This window comes from Salvelinus namaycush, chromosome 6, assembly GCF_016432855.1.
Source record: "Salvelinus namaycush isolate Seneca chromosome 6, SaNama_1.0, whole genome shotgun sequence".
In the NCBI taxonomy this organism is placed as follows: Eukaryota; Metazoa; Chordata; class Actinopteri; order Salmoniformes; family Salmonidae; genus Salvelinus; species Salvelinus namaycush.
Genome location: NC_052312.1, coordinates 16193465 through 16214407, shown reverse-complemented (window position 1 = coordinate 16214407; position 20943 = coordinate 16193465). Strand labels below are relative to the sequence as shown.

The 20943-nt window shown below is 44.0% G+C and overlaps 1 protein-coding gene across 1 annotated transcript in view; it reads left to right on the top strand.

The window, feature by feature from the left end:
* The first annotated feature begins 567 nt into the window (after positions 1-567).
* Positions 568-20943, top strand: part of LOC120048976 (phospholipid-transporting ATPase ABCA1-like) — a 301645-nt gene continuing 281269 nt past the window's right edge. Inside the window, exons 1-2 of the mRNA XM_038995238.1 lie at positions 568-633; positions 18890-18983. Coding sequence (XP_038851166.1) covers positions 568-633; positions 18890-18983 — 160 coding nt within the window. The remainder of the gene's footprint in view (positions 634-18889; positions 18984-20943) is intronic.

The following is a 20943-nucleotide window of genomic DNA, read 5'->3' as shown; positions in this document are numbered from 1 at the left end:
AGTTCCCGCCAATATCCAGAAACTTTGCACTGCCATTGAAGAGGAGTGGGACAACAGCACACAGGCCACAATCAACCACCTAATCAACTGTAGGCGAAGGAGATGTGTCGCACTGTATGAGGCAAATTGTGGTTACACCAGATACTGACTGGTTTTCTGATCCATGCCATGACCTTTTTTTTAAGGTGTCTGTGATCAACAGATGCATATCTGTATTCCCAGTCATGTGAAATCTACAGATTAGGGCTTAATGAATTTATTTCAATTGACTGATTTCCTTACGTGAACTGTAACGCAGTAAAATCTTTGAAATTGTTGCATGTTGCGTTTATATATATTTTTCAGTATATGATAATGCATCACTGGGTTGTCACAATAAGTCCCGAACCAGGTGCTTTGCTATGAGACCAAGGCCTTGGGAAGTGGGTGATTAGTGGCATTCCCTCTGGCATGATGCACTTGTTCTCTGTATTAAAACCAAAACCCTGCTTTTATTCCCTTTAGGGTCTATTAAGTGGGGGGTTGCCATAACAACGCGTTGGCAGGATATTGCCTAGATACGGCATAATGGGTCTCCTGACACAACTTGGTCTGCTCCTGTGGAAGAACTTCACTCTTCGGAAGAGACAAAAGGTAACTAAGCACCCTCCAAATAAATCAACCTACATCTGCTAAAATCATGGACACAGGGCCGTGCTACAGTGGACACAGGGCAGGAACTAGGGTTAGAGTTTTAGTGAGGTCTGGAAAAAGATTTTACTGCATTTCTATCAAATTAAAAAACTTTAAAATGCTATTTGAAGAACAGCAAAAACAAGGAAAAATGACCTGAGCCATTGTCACCTTCGCTGCTATAGGTTCATTCATCTCATGCGATCTACAAAAAAGCTACTATTTACCAGTTGTGCACTCCTTCTCCGAGAGTCGATCTTTGTTTGTTTGGTGGATGTATGTAGACTTGGAAGCAGCAAAACTTTTTTTACTCCTGTTTTATCATTTTGTCCGGTATCTCGCAAACACACTCTCATCAGCGTCACTAGACTAGTTGCCTATGATGCCGGCTGCAAGAGTGATTCGTTTCACGTCACCCTCAGTCTGTGCCACAAGAGGGGGGAGTTAGCTGTTTGAGAGAGTGGCTATTTTGACGCTAAAAAGGAAATTCTGAGAGGAAAATCCGGGGGATGCAGGCGAACATAATGAACAAACCACTGTTCATGATTTCACTAGTTGGCAAAGATGCAGGCGCATTTAGAACTCGGTTACATCAAGAATATCAGCGTTCTGAGCTTTGATCAGGAAGCAATATTTCGCTGGAAGCAATATTTCTATTATATATATGTACAGTACCAGTCAAAGGTTTGGACAGACCTACTTATGCAAGGGTTTTTCTTAATTTTTACTATTTTCTACATTGTAGAATAATAGTGAAGACATCAAAACTATGAAATAACACATATGGAATCGTGTAGTAACCAAAAAAGTGTTAAACAAATCAAAATATATTTTATATTTGAGATTCTTCAAAGTAGCCACCCTTTGCCTTGTTGACAGCTTTGCACACTCTTGGCATTCTCTCAACCAGCTTCACATGGAATTATTTTAGAACAGTCTTGAAGGAATTCCCACATATGTAAAAAATTAAGAAAAACCCTTGAATGAGTAGGTGTGTCCAAACTTTTGACTGGTACTGTATATATATATATATATACATGAATTAGAAAACACTACCGCGGTGTACTCATATGTAGTTGGCCATAAGTGAGTAAGGACCTCTAAGGTATTGTGTTAGGGCAAAAATAGAGGGATTTGTCTTAAACACTAGTACATATCTATGTGAGCTGCTGCCCAAATTCTCTCGCTGGAGAAACGTTTTTGACACGCACAAGCTGGAAGTGTCACATTCAATTTGCAGAGATTCATCCCTTCCAAATGTTATGTCACTTGCCCCCTGTGTTTAATCTTTAACAAAGTCAGCCTGATGGGAATGGATGGGGCATGGGGAATGAGTGGTAAAAAGTTTGTTTAAAAGCTAGACTGTACCTTTACCCACCAAAACACCCACCTACAGTATTACGTTAAATTCGATAACATTGGAGTATGTGAATATGACACACATACAATTGTCTTTGTCCTTGCAACTGCTTTTATAGTGGAACATAAAGACTGTTTTTTGATAAATAAAGAAATCCCCCTTGAACCTCCTTCAATGAGATTCAAAAATGGGCTCTTCATGCTCTTTAGTGATTTTATGGTCAGAGAGTCCAAGGACATTTACAACGCCCACTCGTTATTCTGGTCTCTGTCAATTCCTGCTGACTCCTCATCTTAGCCAAGGTTGGAGTGTGACATCCCAAGTTTGTTACCAGCTGAATTTCACTACACAGCTTTGACTGTAATGTCAAATTTGAGTCATTTAGCAGACACTCTTATCCAGAGAAACTTAAGGGAGCAAATAAGGTTAAGTGCCTTGCTCAAGTATCAGCAGATTTCTCACATTACCGGCCCAATGCTCTTAACCGCTAGGCTACCTGCCACCCTTGTTGACAACTATGTAACATTGATGATCCATCCTCATCTTCTCATCTAATACAAAACTACATACAGATGTAGGATTTTAATTGGATCACACTGTTGCAGGAGAACTTTCAGGAAATGTCGAACTTGTAGTGTATTTGAGGTTTAAAAAAGCTTCTGGATTTTGTCATTTCCACTTTTAAATTTCAGACTTGATTTCCCATTATGAAAAATGTATCCCCCCCTTAAAAATGTCCATTGATTTTAATCCACATAATAATTCACATTTTCTGTTGCTGCAGGATTATTTTCCTACTGTAGAAAACTGTCTCAAATGAATTTCCTCACCCTGTTGCAGGAGAAATTTCCTGCGGAGCAGGAAATGTAAAACTTGTTGTGTATTTGAGGTTTAAAAAGGCTTCTGAAGTGTGTAATGAATGTCAGGACTCTGTGTCGAGCTCAGGTTAAAGGTTCAACTCCCATTATTCCTGGCAAATTCCCCCAACCCTAGTCGTTAGCTCCTCACCTCGCTCTCATTACACACACAACCCTCTCTCTCACACAAGCCTAATGTAGCAGCTAATGATGTATAGGCCATATAATAGTCTGTGATATCACCAACCAGCCTTAAGGGAACAGACTATACTGACTAAAGAGAGAGACCCATTATGGCCATTGCTATCCGGGATCCCTGGGATGTCCCAAGAATCCCGGATTGCACCAACCAGAGCCATGTATTTAGGGAGTTGGGATAATGCATTATGATGGATTTACATGACCCTTCAACTTTCTATGGCAGCCATGTTAGCTTCCCATTAACATTACTTGGGGAATATTTAAACAACACTTCGTAACTGAACATCTAAAATTTGAACAATATTAACAGTTCTAAAAGTTGGCCTAACTCTCAAAATATCTAGGAACATACAGAGAAGAAACTGTCAGATACGTCACAATACTCCCGGAACTAGCCGCATTGGGAGCCATATTTGAAATGGTATACATTAAATACATGGAGCGGGGTGGAAAAAAGTCCCGGAAGTGACCCAGTGGTCTCCTTTGTCTGCGCGGTTGTGATGGGGGGAGAGTGTCCACTTCACTGGAGGTTGGTGGCACCTTAATTGGGGAGGCCACACAGGTAGACATGAAAGACATGAGCCACTGGAGAGCAGAGTGGCCAGTCCTTACAGTGAAGGGCAGGCCACACAGGTAGTACTTGAAGTGTTTGATGGACTCCACTACAGCGAGGAGCTCTCGCCATGTGACACAGTAGCAGTGTGTGTTTGTTGAATGTCTTGCTGAAGTACGCCACTACTGACTCCCCTTCTGGCCCCACCTGGGCCTGCACCCCACCCATGCCCACATTGCTCGTATCTGTGTCCAGGATAAAGGGCACAGTGGGTCAGGGGGGACGAGCACAGGGGCCTCAATCAGTGCATGCTTAAGGGTGTTCAAGGCCTCCTGGCACTCTGCTGTCCGTGAGAAGGTCTGGTCCTTCCGCAACAGGCGGTTTAGGGGAGCGGCAACGCTGGAGAAGCACCATACAAACCTCCAGTAGTACGAGGCCAGGCCCAGGAAGCTCTTCAGCTGCTGCTGGTTAGTGGGGATGGGCCAGTCTTAGACAGCCCACAATTTGACCTCCATAATGCTGATTCCCTCTTCCCCCACTTGGTGCCCCAAGAAGGACAACTCTCTCCTAATGAAGTTGTACTTCCCAGGATTGAGCTTCAGGCCTGCGGCAGCCACCCTCTCCAGCACAAGCCGTAGCGCCCTCAGGGCAGACTGGAAAGAGCTGCCATGGGCCAGGATGTCGTCGAGAAAGAACAGCACCTTATCCATCAACCGCTCAAAAGTAGCTGGAGCATTGCACAGGCCGAAGCACAGGACCTTGAACTGCCAGTTCCCAGTCTTGGATCTGGGTAGAGGGGAACCTGGCAGTAGCCACTGCGGAGGTCCAGTGAGGTGAACCAGGAGCACCCCCTAACCAGGTACAGCAACTCATCGATGCGTGGTATGGGGTATGAATCCTTCCTGGTTACCGCATTTAGCCCAATGTAGTCCGCACAGAACCTCAACTTGTCCCCCTTCCTAGGAACCATGACTACTGCTGCCTCCTCCTGGCATGCCAGCGGGATATGGTGGGGATGCATCTTGATGGTATCGATCTCGTGCTGCACCAGATGAGTCTGACCCACCTCCTCTTCACTCAGAGCAAAGCTGTGTCTGAACTCCAACAGCAACTGCCACAGCTGTTCCTGCTGCTCAGGGTCAAGACCATCACAGTTCCTCCCCCATATCTCTTTCACTTTGGACAGTGTCCTCTCCTCTCCCATCTGGGGTAGCTGGTCTGGGATGGTGTGGCCCAGGCTCACAGAGGGAAGTGTCATGGAGGTAGCTGGGGAATGTAACACACAGCTGTCACACACAGATGTGGGGGCAGCCATGGGTCTCTGCTGCCTTGACAGCCTGAGTAAGGGGGTCGTTGGGCTGCCTGAATGTGACATTAGGGTAGGCCATGGTGACTGCAGGCCCTCGCTGGAAGCTCAGTGTGCCCCCGTCTAGGACTAGCTGGCAGACTGTGCTCCTAAGAAAGTCCAAGCCCAGGATACAAGCGTCCTGCACAGCCAACCATACAGGAAGACACATAGTCCTGCCCCCTACTGTAAAAGTAATCATCCCCTTCCCTTTCATGGATGCCAGCTCACCTGTGACTGTGCGAAGCTAAACAGTTGTGGTCCAACCTGGTACAATGTCCGGCCTCGCCAGGGTATCTGTGGACCCAGTGTCCACCAGGGAAGAGTAGGGCACCCCATCCACAGTGACAGAGACAGAGACGTAACAAAAGTCCCCAACACAGGTCCGGGACACCACAACAACAGGTTCCATTCGCATTTAGCCACCTGGTTCTGGAGGAAGTGGAGCCTTGTTCCCCCGTCTATGGTGGGGTTTGGGAAAGAGAGCCAGGGGTCCGTACCACCCCATCTATGTGGACCCCGAGCAATTTCCCTGAGCTCTGGGAGACATGGGGCAATCCCTGCGCAGATGGCCTGGCTGGCCACACTCCCAGCAGACAATGGGACAAGAACGTGTGCTGCTGTCTGTAGTGCTATAGCATGAATTAGTTCAGATATTTCAGCCACCCATGCAGGCTTTTACAGCTCTGGCCTGCTCTGCACAGTGGGTGTATCTCTACACGCCCCCACTGAAGCCCCAGCCCACACAATCTCACTCTCCAAAGCCATCTTCAAGGCTTTCTGTAATGACTCGGGATGAACCAGCTGGGTCTTTGTGCGAAGCTCCATAGGAGAGAGCACCTGTATGAACTGGTCGCGTGCCAGCTCGCTCTGCTCGCTCACAAAGGGGAATGTGAGCGTATGCCTGCCGAGTGAGGCTCTCAAAGAGTTATCAAACACACTTGTCCTGGACATAAGAGAGAGAGAGAACAAAAGAAAAAACCTGGTCTTATAACTTGCGTCTGCCCGACCCCCTGCCCATAGCCACGCTGTCCACCAACCACAAGGACGCCTGGCACCAAAACATTCCAGTTACTCCTTTGATTGGTAGACAGCAGAGTGACTGGCCTGCTGGACCCCAGAAAACTCATAAACATAACCATAAACTCATACAAATTACACATAATTGACCATGGCACGTAGGAACCACTCAAGGACAAACAGACAGTCGGCAGCCTGTACGAGGCAACACATCACAGAGTCCTCAGTCTGTACACATGCACAAGACCGACGGATAGTAAGGATTCTGACCAGAGTGACGGAACTGACACACCTCCGTCTCCTGACATACCTCAGGCCCCTGAGCGACCTCAGTCTCCTGCGTCAGACCTACCTCAATCTACCTCCAGATTTTAGATTACAGAGACTTCTCACTCCAGACAGACCTCAGTCTACTTCCAACCCAGATCTACCTCTGTCTACCTCAAGACATCACATTCCGGACAGAAGTCAGACTCTGGACCTACTGAGTACTTCCAGACATCAGACTCAGGACAGATGTCAGACTTCGCACCCATCTCCATCTACCTCCATACATTAGATTCTGGTCAGTCCTCTTCTCAAGACTTACTACAGTCATCTGATGATGATGTGGTGTTTTCCAGTTATGACACGAATATGTCATTTGACGATCTCTGTGACACATTAATATACTCACCATTACATGATGATTGTATGATGACTGAAGCAGCAGTGGTGACAATACTGGAAAAAGGTCCACCTCAGTCAGATCCAACCTTCAATGTACCAAGAGCATTCTTTCAAAACCAAGCTGATATTGAAGTAACTGAGGGAACACTGCGAGTGACGGAAGGTCCATCCCAGTCATTTGACTCTCAGGATCCAACCAGCAACGAAACAAGTATGCTTTTTGAAAACCCAACAAATATAGTTGAGAAGCAAACCATTGTAATTCACAGAGTTAATTGCGTGACCGATATGATTCAAGCCTTCTCAGACAAGAACATACTACATGCCAACATAGCATTCAAACGCCTGGTTGAAAATGGTGAGGATGAAGCTGTGGTCGGAAACGGAGTGTTCAAGGACTGTCTCACTGATTTCTGGGACATTTTTTATGCAACAAAAACTTGTGAAACAACGTACAAGATACCCACTCTCCATCACACCTACCAGAAAGAGAGTGGGAGGCTGTCACAAGGATTGTGGCCACTGGATAGCAGCGCATTGGGTACTTGCCAATCCAGCTGGCACCTCCTTTTCTGACAGAGGCACTATCCCTTCCTTAATATCCCTTCCTTAAAAAAAAGCTGTCGGATGGAGGTGTTTTTCAATTACATCATCCCTACAGAAAAGGATGTGTTAACCGAAGCACTCAATGACTTCAAAAGTGTAGACATGGATGAGATCCTCAGTGTCCTCAGCGGCCGCAACTGCTCTGTGCTCCCTAATAAAATAACCTCCCAAATATACTGGAATAAATTGCACATAAGGAGAGGGTGTAACAAACAGCTTTCATAATAAAGTGCTGGCATCCCATTCTGAGATCTATTGGGGAATCCATGAGCGCAGACAGGCTGGACAAGATTATTGAAGATCTCCAACTAAAGGAAAGAAGTGTGGCAGAATGCATCAAGTTCCCACAATCAATGTCACCATCTAAAACTGTTCACATTTGACATTTTAGTCATTTAACAGACGCTCTTATCCAGAGCGACTTACAGTAGTGAGTGGATTAATTTTCATACTTTTTTCATACTGTTTTCAAACCATCACATCCAATCACCTCCTGTGATTCATTGGGGAGAGAGACCAGATGGAGCTCGGTCTCTTCCTCAGATATTGCAAAGGTTCCAATTTATTTATATCCATGACTATCAAGGTATCGTTCACAGAATGACTGAATTCTCAAGACGGTCAGTTGTTCACACTTGTACTTATCGCCTAGAGTTGGCATGTGACTACAGCACTTACGCAGATTTTAGGGCAGAGTTTTGCTCTATGCTGAACAGTGGAGTGTGGGTAATGGACATGTTATAGATGTATCTGTACTCAGGTAACAATTCCTGGGTCTAACTTTCTTAGAAAGTTATGGTTTACTGTTCCCCATAAAGAAAAAATGTCCTGTTTGGGCTTAATAGCAGCAAAAACAAATAAGAACTAGTTTAGTAAAATGAAACACATACTCCAAAATGTCATGTAGACCACAGACTGTTTGTCATTTCCACCACAAATGGTGGGCAAAATGTTGTGGTGCTGAAAGACAGCTGCGCCATTCATCCAGTTATCATAAAAACATATCTAAATGACTAGAAATATACTGTAACAAGTGCAGTTTGTTTGGAATTTGTAATTCCTCGGTTTGCCATTGTTTGTATTTTATTGCTGGAGCTTTAGATAAGAAGGCCTCAGCCTGTACACTACAGTACCACATGGCTACTTACAGCAGATGTGCTCCAATCAAAGGTCTTAGATATTTGTAGAGTCTTACCGCTCTGGTGCACTATGCCACTGCTCTAGATCATTTTCCTCCATCACTAGCATACAAAAGTCAAATACAGTAGATCACGGACTAAAGGAATGTCAGATATTCAAAGGCAGACATCCTCTTGGAAAATTACTTTGAGCCTGTCAGGATCCACTGGATGCAAAGAGTCCGGTGCACGATACCATTCTGGTAAGTTATACACAAGGAAGGTTTTCCATGGTAGAAATCCTGTCCATTACTACCAGGTCTAATAGAATGGTTGTTCCACAATGTTCATAACAGTGTCCAGTTCATCCTATGGCATAAACAATAATTTAATCATAATTATTGCAGAAATAAACAAGAATAGCCTAGAATAGATCAGGGATACTAAATTACAATCAAATAGCTATTGCTTAAAGAAAAAATAAGCAAACACGTTTGGTGTTCGCCAAAAGGCATTTGGGAGACTCCCCAAACATATGGAAGGTTATCTGGTCAGATGAGACTAAAATTGAGCGTTTTGGCCATGACGGAAAACGCTATGTCTGGAGCAAACCCAACATCTCTCATCACTCCGAGAACACCATCCCCACAATGAAGCATGGTGGTGTCAGCATCGTGCTGTGGAGATGTTTTTCATCGGCAGGGACTGGGAAACTGGTCAGAATTGAAGGAATGATGGATGGTGCTAAATACTGGGAAATTCTTGAGGGAAACCTGTTTCAGTCTTCCAGAGATTTGAGACTGGGACGGAGGTTCACCTTCCAGCAGGACAATGACCCTAAGCATACTGCTAAAGCAACACTCGTTTGACCTCATGGCTTGGTTTTTGCTCTGCCATGCACTGTCAACTGTGGGACCTCATATAGACAGGTGTGTGCCTTTCCAAATCATGACCAATCAATTGAATTTCCCACAGGTGGCCTCCAATCAAGTTGTAATAACATTCCAAGGATCATCAATAAAACAGGATGTACCTGAGCTCAATTTCCAATCTCATAGCAAAGGGTCTGAATACTTATGTAAATAAGGTTTTTCAAATTTTTATTTGTAATAAATTTGCACAAAAAAATAAATAATCTGTTTTCACTTTGTCATTATGTGTGTAGATAGTTGAGGATTCTTTATTTATTTAATCCATTTTAGAATAAGGCTGTAATGTAACAAAATGTGGAAAAAGTCAAGGGTCTGAGTACTTTACGAAGGCACTGTATGCATCATTTTACCACTGTAGTTTGAGATTCTTATGCCTTTACAATTTTCTGAGTCCCCGTGTGTGTAACTCAAATGTGTATTTGACTCTGTATTGGAAAGGTGTGAAACATATCAACGAGAGAAAGAGTCCAATCAATGTTGTCTTATAGCCTAAGTTCTCTTTATTATATGTGCTATCACTCCTCATGCCATGAAGGAGAAAACAATACCAGCATTCAACTTTGATTGAATGAAACTATATCAATGCATTTGAATCATGGCGGTCATATGATAGAAAAGTGGAAACAACTGTGATTCCGATTCTGATGTTGGTCCGACAAGAGGAAATCTTAGCACTTCTCACACATAACATAGGCCTGAACAAAACATAGGAAACAAACGACAGGAACAGTCAGACAAATACATGCCCATATGGGGATGAAACTCCCCCCAAAGCATGTGTGCAACATTTAATTGGCTGATTTCTCTGAGCTGATGGGAGATCAGAGCAGTGGTAGAGTGGGTTGTCTGGGCTGGAGATCATGTGGGGGCTTTGCGCTGTATAGGGCGTTCGTTCAGTAGATGAGGAGGATCCAATCAGTTTAGATGCAGTGAAAAAATGAAATAGTAGGCCTATAGGCTACTCCATTGACATTTTTCATTTACAATGACAGCCTAGGAACAATGGGTTAACTGCCTTGTTCAGGGGCAGAACGACAGATTTTTACCTTGTCAGCTAGGGGATTTGATCTAGCAACCTTTCAGTTACTGGCCCAACACTTTAACCACTTGGCTACCTGCCGCCTATACAAATCTTCAAAACATACAGTGCGAAACTTGAAAGTAGTTGTGGTTCTCACGATCAAGCGAAATGATACAATGTAGGCCTATAACTTGTGCACCAGTGATCTGTGGAAAGGAAACAACGCAATATATAGCGTAACAACTTCACGCACAGATGTGAGATTTTTTTTCGCTAGAGAAGCAATTGTCCTCTTAAATTGTAATTCAAAGTTGCACATTAAAATATTTAGCATCATATGACGGTCTGCTCTGCAATTCCTCCCCTTTACACCGGGGCTTCCAATAATATACGGCTGCTATAAGACCTAAATGGGAAAATAATGGACCCATGAAATAACTATAAAATAGCTCACCACTACCATGAGCTGTATATATTTAAGGTATTAGTTGAATGGGGACGACAGCCCTTCTGAAAATACATTTCAATCGTGTTTTATTTCAATTTTTTCCACCCTACTCAATGTATTCATTGTATTCCATTTCAAATTTGGCTCTCAGTGTGACTTTACTTCCGGGCTATTATGACGCATCTGGCAATTCTGTCTCTGTATGTTACTAGCTAAATATATGGGTCTGGTACTAAACAAGAGAGATGTTGCCATAACCAGAGCTTGTTGTCATAGAAACTAAACTGTCTCCAGGGCAGTTTCATTGTTTGGTGTAGATACAGTATGGCCCTTATTCTTTTCAGTCAATGTCAATCACATGGTTGTTTTGACTTTACCATGGTGACGGTGTTGAGAAAATCCATCCACCAGTACACCAGGCTCCCTGTAGATAAAGCACAGTAGGGTGGGCCTCATTCCAGCAGAGAACAAAAGACTACATAGAAAGTTTTTAAATCAGCTTTTTATTAAAGTTTTGACTTTATAATCGATACTGACAACATGTAATTTGAGGCTTGACAAATCTTGTTTTGTAGCTGAAGCATTCTCTTATTAATCGTGTTAAGAAGATGACAAAGATGTTATTTCATGGCAATCATGAAGGGCTCTGTGTGCGGCTTGTCCCGTGGAATGTCGTCGAAGACAACATAGATATTGTGCACAGATTATATGTCAGGGGAAAGAAACAAATGGGATATTGGCTAGCAGAAACTGGATGGGAGTTAACAAGGAGAAAGGGCATTTTAGATGTTAATGACCAATTAAATCAATCTCTTACCAAGCATTTGGGGATTTTATAACAGGCATGAAACTGATTTTATGGTACAGTATTTCACATAATTTCATAGTGAGAGGTTATCTATTCACAAATAAGCTAGTTTAAAGCGGCAGGTAGCCTATAGTGGTTATAGTGTTGGGACAGTAATCGAAAGGTTGCTGGTTCGAATCGCCAAGCAACTTCTTAGCGCACGGATCCTGTTATAGGGATCAAAATCGACAACATCCGGTGAAGCTGGAGCGCGCCAAATTCAAATGACAAAATCGTAATATTAAACATTCATGAACATACAAGTGTCCTACATAATTTAAAAACTTCTTGTTAACCTCTAATTCCTCCCAAACCCGGATCCGGGAGCACCCCCCACAGTAAAAAAGCTGACTAGCATAGCCTAGCATAGCGTCACAAGTAAATACTAGCATCTAAATATCATTAAATCACAAGTCCAAGACACCAGATGAAAGATACACATCTTGTGAATCCAGCCATCATTTCTGATTTTTTAAATGTTTTACAGGGAAGACACAATATGTAAATCTATTAGCTAACCACGTTAGCAAAAGACACCACTTTTTTTACTCCACCAGTTTTTTACTCCATCAGTAGCCATCACTAATTCGACCAAATAAAGATATAAATAGCCACTAACCAAGAAACAACTTCATAAGATGACAGTCTGATAACATATTTATTGTATAGCATATGTTTTTTTAGAAAAATGTGCATATTTCAGGTATAAATCACAGTTCTACATTGCAGCTGCAATCTGAAATAGTGCCGAAGCTGCCAGAATAATTACAGAGACCAACGTCAAATACCTAATTACTCATCTTAAAACATTTCTGAAAAATACACAGCGTACAGCAAATGAAAGCCCAACATCTTGTGAATCCAGCCAATATGTCAGATTTTTTAAGTGTTTTACAGCGAAAACACAATATAGCATTATATTAGCTTAGCACAATAGCCAGCAATAACGGCGGACAAATGCGTTTACATTTTTCCACATAAATACGGAATAACATCATAAATAGTTCTTACTTTTGGACGAGCTTCCATCAGAATCTTGGGCAAGGTGTCCTTTGTCCAAAAGAATCGTTGCTTGGTTGTAAAACGTCGTCTTCAACTTCGGAATTAGCAGCTAACAATAGCTATGTGGCCACAACATTCCCAAATCCCCAAAACGCAATACTAAGGAAATTCCGAAAATAGCAATATACTCGCATAAACTGATATAACTCGGTTTAAAATAACTTCGTTATGATGTTTCTAACACCTATATCGAATTAAATTACAGACGGATATAGCTAAGGCCGATAACTGAGCGTTTCAAAATGCCATCTTGAGGTCTTGCTTTGCGCAATGACGAACGACGAAAAGAGAGCGCACTTCGTTCCTTGGCCTTTTATAAGCTCTGAGAACTACGTAGACACTCCATTCCACTTCTCATTGGTTACTGACATCCAGGGGAAGGCGGGTGCAGTTCATGTCGACCCATAGGACACATACAGAGCTTTAAACTGATCTGAGAACAGAGCCTCGTTTTCAGACCTTCGCAGTTCCTGTCATGGATTTCGCTGCAGAAAGAGTTCTGGTTCACCCACAGACATAATTCAAACGGTTTTAGAAACTAGAGATTGTTTTCTATCCAATAGTAATAATAATATGCATATTGTACGAGCAAGAATTGAGTACGAGGCAGTTTAATTTGGGAACGATAAATGTCCAAGTTGAAACAGCACCCCCTGTAGTGTCAAGAGGTTTTAATTAATCCAGCCGCTTTGTCAGATTTCAAAAAGGCTTCACGGCGAAAGCATACCATGCGATTATCTGAGGACAGCGTCCCACACACAAAAGCATTAAAAACATTTTCCAAACCAGCACAGGCGTCACAAAACTCAGAAATAGCGATAAAATAAATCACTTACCTTTGAAGATCTTTTCTGTTTGCAATCCCAAGGGTCCCGGCTACACATCAAATGGTCGTTTTGTTCTTTATATCCCAAAAATATCAGTTTAGTTGCTGCTTTTGATTCAGTAATCCACCCGTTCCACTAGTTCAACATGCATACAAAGGAATCCCAAAAGTTACCAATAAACTTCGTCCAAACAAGTCAAACAACCTTTCTAATCAATCCTCAGGTACCCTAATATGTAAATAAACGATCAAATTTAAGACGGAGATAAATAACGCGCCCTCATCCACGCAAGACTACAGTCCTAATGAGAGCCACTTTGAAAAACAACAAATGCCTCGGAGTGATGGTACTTTCAGGCGTTTGGAAAGTGCACCCAAGGATGAACCAGACTTGTGGAGGTCTACAAATATTTTATGAGGTCTTGGCTGATTTCTTTTGATTTTCCCATGATGTCAAGCAAAGAGGCACTGAGTTTGAAGGCAGGCCTTGAAATACATCCACAGGGTCACTTAGAAATGTCCTTGTTTTTGAAAGAAAGCAGATTTTTTTGTCCCTTAAAATTTATCAAAAATTCAGTGTAGACATTGTTAATGTTGTAAATGACAATTGTAGCTGATTTTTTATTGGAATATCTGTCACGCCCTGACCTTAGAGACTTTTTTTGTCTCTGTTTGGTCAGGGTGTGATTTGGGGTGGGCATTCTATGTTTTGTTTTCTATGATTTTGTGTTTCTATGTTTTGGCCGGGTATGGTTCTCAATCAGGGGCAGCTGTCTATCGTTGTCTCTGATTGGGAACCATACTTAGGTAGCCCTTTTTCCCTCCTTTCGTTGTGGGTAGTTGTCTTTGTTTGTGGCCCTATAGCCCTTAAGCTTCATGGTCGTTTTTGTATGAGAGCTTCAGTTTCTTGGCAATTTCCCGCATGGAATAGCCTTCATTTCTCAGAACAAGAAAAGACTGACGAGTCTGAGCATTCTCCAGGCATGGTTGGATCAGAGTGGTGTAGATGTCCACAAGATCATCAGCGGGAAGGCCGTTTCTTGCCATCACAGTCAGGAAATGGAGATAACGTGAAGCCTCTTTCACTGTCTGGTCAGTATGTTGTTCCCCACTGAGTTGGTTGTCCTATTGGAAGCCTTGTTATTTTGTGCTTTTCCAACTGGAACAGCCTGTCCATCTATTATTAGTGGAGCTGTTTGGGGAGGATTTTGGGAGAAGCAGATTCTTAGTTTGACAGACTTCTTTCCTTTAAGAATCATGTGGTTCTCTACCGTCCAATGCTCCAGTTGCTTTTCCGTTGCTTTTCCTCCTCTTCCGTGGAGGTGTCATTTTCAATGTTGACTAGCCTTAAATCACGGGACAGCCCAATGTCATCGGCGTAGCAGGTGTCCAGTGTATCCTCAAAGATGACTCTCTGAGCGGACATGTGAAGCAGGAAGAGGTAAAACTGGACGACCCCACCCTGTGGGACCCCAGATGTTACCTCTGTCCATGAGCTGTAAATTCCATTTGCCATCACCCTCTGTGTTCTCCCTGTTATATAGCTGTGAAGCCAGGTGAGTAGCCTTGGACCTAGACCCAGACTGGCCAGATGCTGGAGAAGTTTAGCATGGTTGACACGATCAAAAACCTTTGACATGTCCGCCAGCAGAACCCAGACCATTATCGGCTGCTTTGAGTCTGTCTCCGTAAGTCAGGTGTGTGCGGCTCTGATCAGCGCATTTGTTGTGCTGTGTTCAGGCAAGTATGCATTCTGGTTTTTGCATTCTTCAAGGGCAAATGGTATGAGCTTCTTCGCAATGAGAATTTCCTGGACTTCACCCAGACAAAATGTCAGAGAGTTTCGTCTCCAATCACTTTTCTATCCAGGGCTGGGGACCTTAGGAATGGGGCAGATGTTGACGGTCTTCCACACTGTAGAAACGTAGCCCAGTTGAGAGGAGGCGTTAACTATTGTAAGTGAGTGAGTGACCACTGAAAATTCCTTCAGTAACCAGGGAGATACCATCTGGACCACTTGCTTTCTTTAGACGGAGTCTTGAAAGACCTTGTTTAATTTATCCAATGTTGCATAGTTCTCCTTCCCCACAGGCCTAGGAAGAGGAAAAACAGTGAAGGATGTATTTCCTAGTCATGCTTCAGCAAAGAACTTGTTCAAGACCTCAGTAACATCGTCATTTTTCCACACAGTCAATCTGTATCGTCTCTCCAGATGATTTTGAACTACAAAGCACTTTGTTGATGAAGTCCCGTACTTTTTTGGGTTCTTATTTTTGAGGGCTTGAATTTAATTTGTGTAGTAGTTTTTCTTTTCTTTGCCCCTCGGATGAGCTTTTGAACAGGGTTTCTCGCTTTTTTCAAATTCTCAGTTTTCCCTCATCTGTCAAATATTTGTTATCTTTTCTTGATGGCCACTTTAAGTTGTTCCGTCATCCATGGCTGTTGTTTTTTTCTTTTGTAAGGGCGTACTATATTGTCAGTCCCACACAAAACCCCACACACAATCACACTACATACGCACATACGCACACACTTTTGCACTCATCATTTGCTGCTGCTACTCTTTTCTTTATTTTACTCTTATTACTATCTATCCTGATGCCTAGTCACTTTACTCTGCCTTCATGTACGTATCTACCTCAAATATCTCGTAACTCTGCACATTGATCTGGTACTGGTACTCCCTGTATATAGCTCCACATTGATCTGGTACTGGTACTCCCTGTATATAGCTCCATTCTTGTGTATTTTATTTTATTCCTCTGTGTTACTATTTTATTTTTTAAACTCTGCATTGTTAGGAAGGGCTCGTAAGCAAGCATTTCACGATAAAGTCTACACCAGTTGTATTCGGCACGTGACAAATAAATTGTATTTGATCCTTTTGTCTTTCCTCTGATACTGTGGAATACATTATGATAATTCACATTCGTAGTGGTACCACAATTTCCCTGACACATGTAAAGCTGAGGAAAATGGAAGAGATGTGAAATTACCTAAGACATCCCTCAATAAATTGTGGTTTCCTATTGATATTCAGCTTTGACTTCGGTTACATAGCGTATTACATTGTTGAGCAAAAGATAAATATGATGTACTGTAGCAACCATATTCAATTGGTGTGGCTCATTTAAGTTCTCTTTAAATCTATGGACTGTAAGTCCATGTCACAGCATCGGAGAAGCTACAACACTCAGTAACAACAAATAAAACACCAAAATAACAACTACTGTATTGGCCGAGTACCATCTCACAACGCCGTTGGGCTGAATTCAGAAACCTAAAAGAGTTTGTATGTATGCATATATTTTAGCAACAAGAAATAATAATCACATGCCATAGAGACACAATAAGTCATTCATATTTGAAAAGGATTGACAACAACAGACATCCAGTCAGTAGAACAGCAATGGTGATTTTTAAGGCCATGGACTCTAGTGAGAGCCGCAGCACAATTGAGGCTAGCGCTGGCTTTGATTCCTCTAAGCAGCTAGGTTATTCCACAGCAGAGGATGGGGGAGATGAACACGCCGGCAGAAGAGATCGGCGGAGGTGGAGGGAGAGAGAGGGAAAACGCTGAGGGACACACAAAAGCCTAGATGAGGAGGGGAGGTGGAAAGTTGAGGCCGGATGTAGCGTTGTAATACCTTCCTCCCTAGTTGGCTCTTTGCGAAGCCTGTAGACAGCTCACACTGTGAGAGCACTTTGACTGTTGCTCTGATTTGCACTCCTACCTTGTCTCTTAGCTACTCAGGTTGATACGGTATACATATAGCCAGGCTGCATGTAGGTGTTGGTTCAACATTAGCTAGCTTGCAGAATCGGTGGCTAGTCTATAGGCATTAGAATGAGATAGCATACATAGGGCAAGAGTCCCGTTGAACTTCTGATTAGCTAGGAGGGTTTCAAAAGGCTCCAATTTCCCATGCCACGGTGAGATTGTGCTCACAGTGTCACTAGCCATCTCTACAAAGGGCAAATGAAGAGATAGAGTAAGAGAAAAACTCAAAGGGAACACATCAAGCCTCCATTGTGTGACTTGTTTTTTCTCCCCTTTTCATTCCCCGGGGTTATTTGGAATAAAAGGCTGATATCTTTGATGTGGTAGGGAGAGATGCAGGAGGGTGGTGAACTGGACACATTAACGAAGAGAAGGGACCCAGGGGTCCAGACACTCAGGTTTAAATTCCATTTATAGCAGGATAGACTGTGTGACTGCCTCCCAAATTATACCCAATTCCCTCAGTAGTGCACTACTTTTGACCAGAGCCTTATGTGGAAGCACTAAATAGGGAATATGGTGCCGTTAAATTGCACATTTTGGGATGCAGCCAGTGTATGAGAAGACGATGTGAGTAAGCTTTGGCCAGGCGAAGAAGTAGAGGAGTCAGTGGAGCTTGCTGTCTCATCCTCGGTAAAAGCTCAAAGCTATAGTGATGTAGAAGCCGACACCACCGCAATGACTATGCTTTGACACACACACACACACACACACACACACACACACACACACACACACACACACACACACACACACACACACACACACACACACACACACACACACACACACACACACACACACACACACACACACACACACACACACACACACAGGCGCCTATACGCATACACACACAGGCGCCTATACGCATGCACACACACGCACACTCACGCTCCAGTGAACCCTCATTAACTTCACTGAACCATACCTAATGATTTAAAAAGCACATTCGTACATAACAGGTGATTTTGTAGAGGTGCTGCAATTTACTGAAACCTCGACTCTGTGATTTGTCACTGTACTTTGAGTTCTATTATTTCAGAGATGCGTGTTTCGTAATCATAGATGGATGGCTATAGTATTTGTTTCAAATGCCCTTTAATCATCTTTAAATATTGTGGACAGTAAGTGTCATAACCACAGGAGGATGGCGGCACCTTAATAGGGGAGGACGGGCTTGTGGTAATGACTGGAGCGGAATCAGCGGAATGGTATAAAATACATCAAACACATCCGCTCAGCAGCCTCCACTGGTCATAACATAAAATGTATGACATGTCATTCATATTAGATTATATGTAATTTGTTGTAGAAGTCTATGCACTTGGCATGCCAATTTCAATATACAGGGTATTTTATTGCAATGACAAACAAGGTGACCCTAACTCCTCTTCAATAACACTGACTATATCTTTCAGAAAAGTGTCTGAATTGACCCCTTCCTTTTAGGGCAATAACACAGGCATTAGCAATGACTAGAATGGGATTCACAAGGTAATATACTTCAATATGATATAATATGATATGATGTAACATGAGGCAATCTCTCTTCTTTAACTTCAATGCAGGTGCGTCTGGTGGTGGAGTTGTTGTGGCCTCTATTCCTGTTCTTAATCCTCGTCAGGGTGAGATCAACCAATCAACCCATTTATCAGGGCGGATGTAAGTAGAACAGTCCCACTTTAAGCAAATTACAACTTATAGAGGCTTTATAAAGCATGTAGACTCAGCAAAAAAAGAAACGTCCTCTCACTGTCAACTGCGTTTATTTTCAGCAAACTTGTAAATATCTGTATGAACAAGATTCAACAACTGAGACATAAACTGAACAAGCTCCACAGACATGAGACTAACATAAATGGAATAATGTGTCCCTGAACAAAGGGGGGGTAAAAATCAAAAGTAACAGTCAGTATCTGTAATGTCCTGACCAGAGTTCTTATGTGTTTTGCTTGTTTAGTGTTGGTCAGGACGTGAGCTGGGTGGGAATTCTATGTTGTGTGTCTAGTTCGTCTGTTTCTGTGTTCAGCCTAATATGGTTCTCAATCAGAGACAGCTGTCAATCGTTGTCCCTGATTGAGAATCATATATAGGTGGCTTGTTTTGTGTTGGGGATTATGGGTGGTTGTTTCCTGTCTCTGTGTTTGTATTCTGCACCAGATAGGTCTGTATCGGTTTGCCACTTTTGTTATTTTGTATTTGTTTAGTGTTCACTGTAGTTTTTGTTAATTAAACATGTTGAGCACTGGCTACGCTGCGTGTTGGTACGATCCCTGTTTCACCCCCTCTTCTAGTGAAGAGAGGGAAGGCCGCCGTTACAGAACCACCCACCAATCTCGGACCAAGCAGCGTAGCAACGGGCAGCAGTGGCAGCAGCAGCAGCGGGACCAGGAGAAATGGACATGGGAGGACGAGCTGGACGGAAAAGGACCCTGGGCAGAGCCAGAGGAGTATCGCCGCCCCAAAGCAGAGCTGGAGGCAGCAAAAGCAGAGAGGCGGCGTTTCGAGGAGCTAGCTCGGCAGCAGGAGCCGGATCTGGGTTACACCACTTGGGAGGAAATAGACAGGTGGTCGGTTGACCCAGGGAGAGTGCCGGAGCCCGCCTGGGATTCGATGGAGCAATGTGCAGAGGGATACCGGCGAATGAGGTTAGCACGACGACGCGGTAAGAAGCCCGTGAAGAAACCCCAAAAATTTCTTGGGGGGAGGCTAAAGGATAGTGTGGCGAAGTCAGGTAGGAGACCTGCGCCCACTTCCCATGCTTACCGTGGAGAGCGGGAGTACGGGCAGACACCGTGTTATGCGGAAGAGCGCACGGTGTCTCCTGTACGTGTGCATAGCCCGGTGCGGGTTATTCCACCTCCCCGCACTGGCCGGGCTAGATTGAGCATTGAGCCAAGTGCCATGAAGCCGGCTCTACATATCTGGCCTCCAGTACGTCTCCTCGGGCCGGTGTACATGGCACCAACCTTACGCATGGTGTCCCCGGTTCGCCAACACAGCCCAGTGCGGGTTATTCCACCTCCCCGCACTGGACGGGCTACGGGGAGCATTCAACCAGGTAAGGTTGGGCAGGCTCGGTGCTCAAGGGAGCCAGTACGCCTGCACGGTCCGGTATATCTGGCGCCACCTTCCCGCCCCAGCCCATTTCCTCCAGTTCCAGCACCCCGCACTCGCCTTATGGTGCGTGGCCCCAGCCCAGTACCACCAGTGCCTACACCACGCACCAGGCTTCCAGTGCGTCTCCAGAGGCCTGTTCCTCCTCCACGCACTCTCCCTATGGTGCGTGTCTCCAGCCCAGTACCTCCAGTTCCGGCACCACGCACCAAGCCTCCTGTGCATCTCCAGAGCCCTGTACGCACTGTTCCTTCTCCCCGCACTCGCCCTGAGGTGCGTGCCCTCAGCCTGGTACCTCCAGTTCCGGTACCATGCACCAGGCCTATAGTGCGCCTCGAGAGTCCAGTGTGCCATGTTCCTGTTCCCCGCACTAGCCTTGAGGTGCGTGTCTCCAGTCCGGTACCACCAGTTCCGGCACCACGCACCAGGCCTACTGTGCGCCTCAGCAGGTCAGAGTCGGCCGTCTGCCCAACGCCGCCTGCACTGCTCGTCTGCCCAGCGCCGT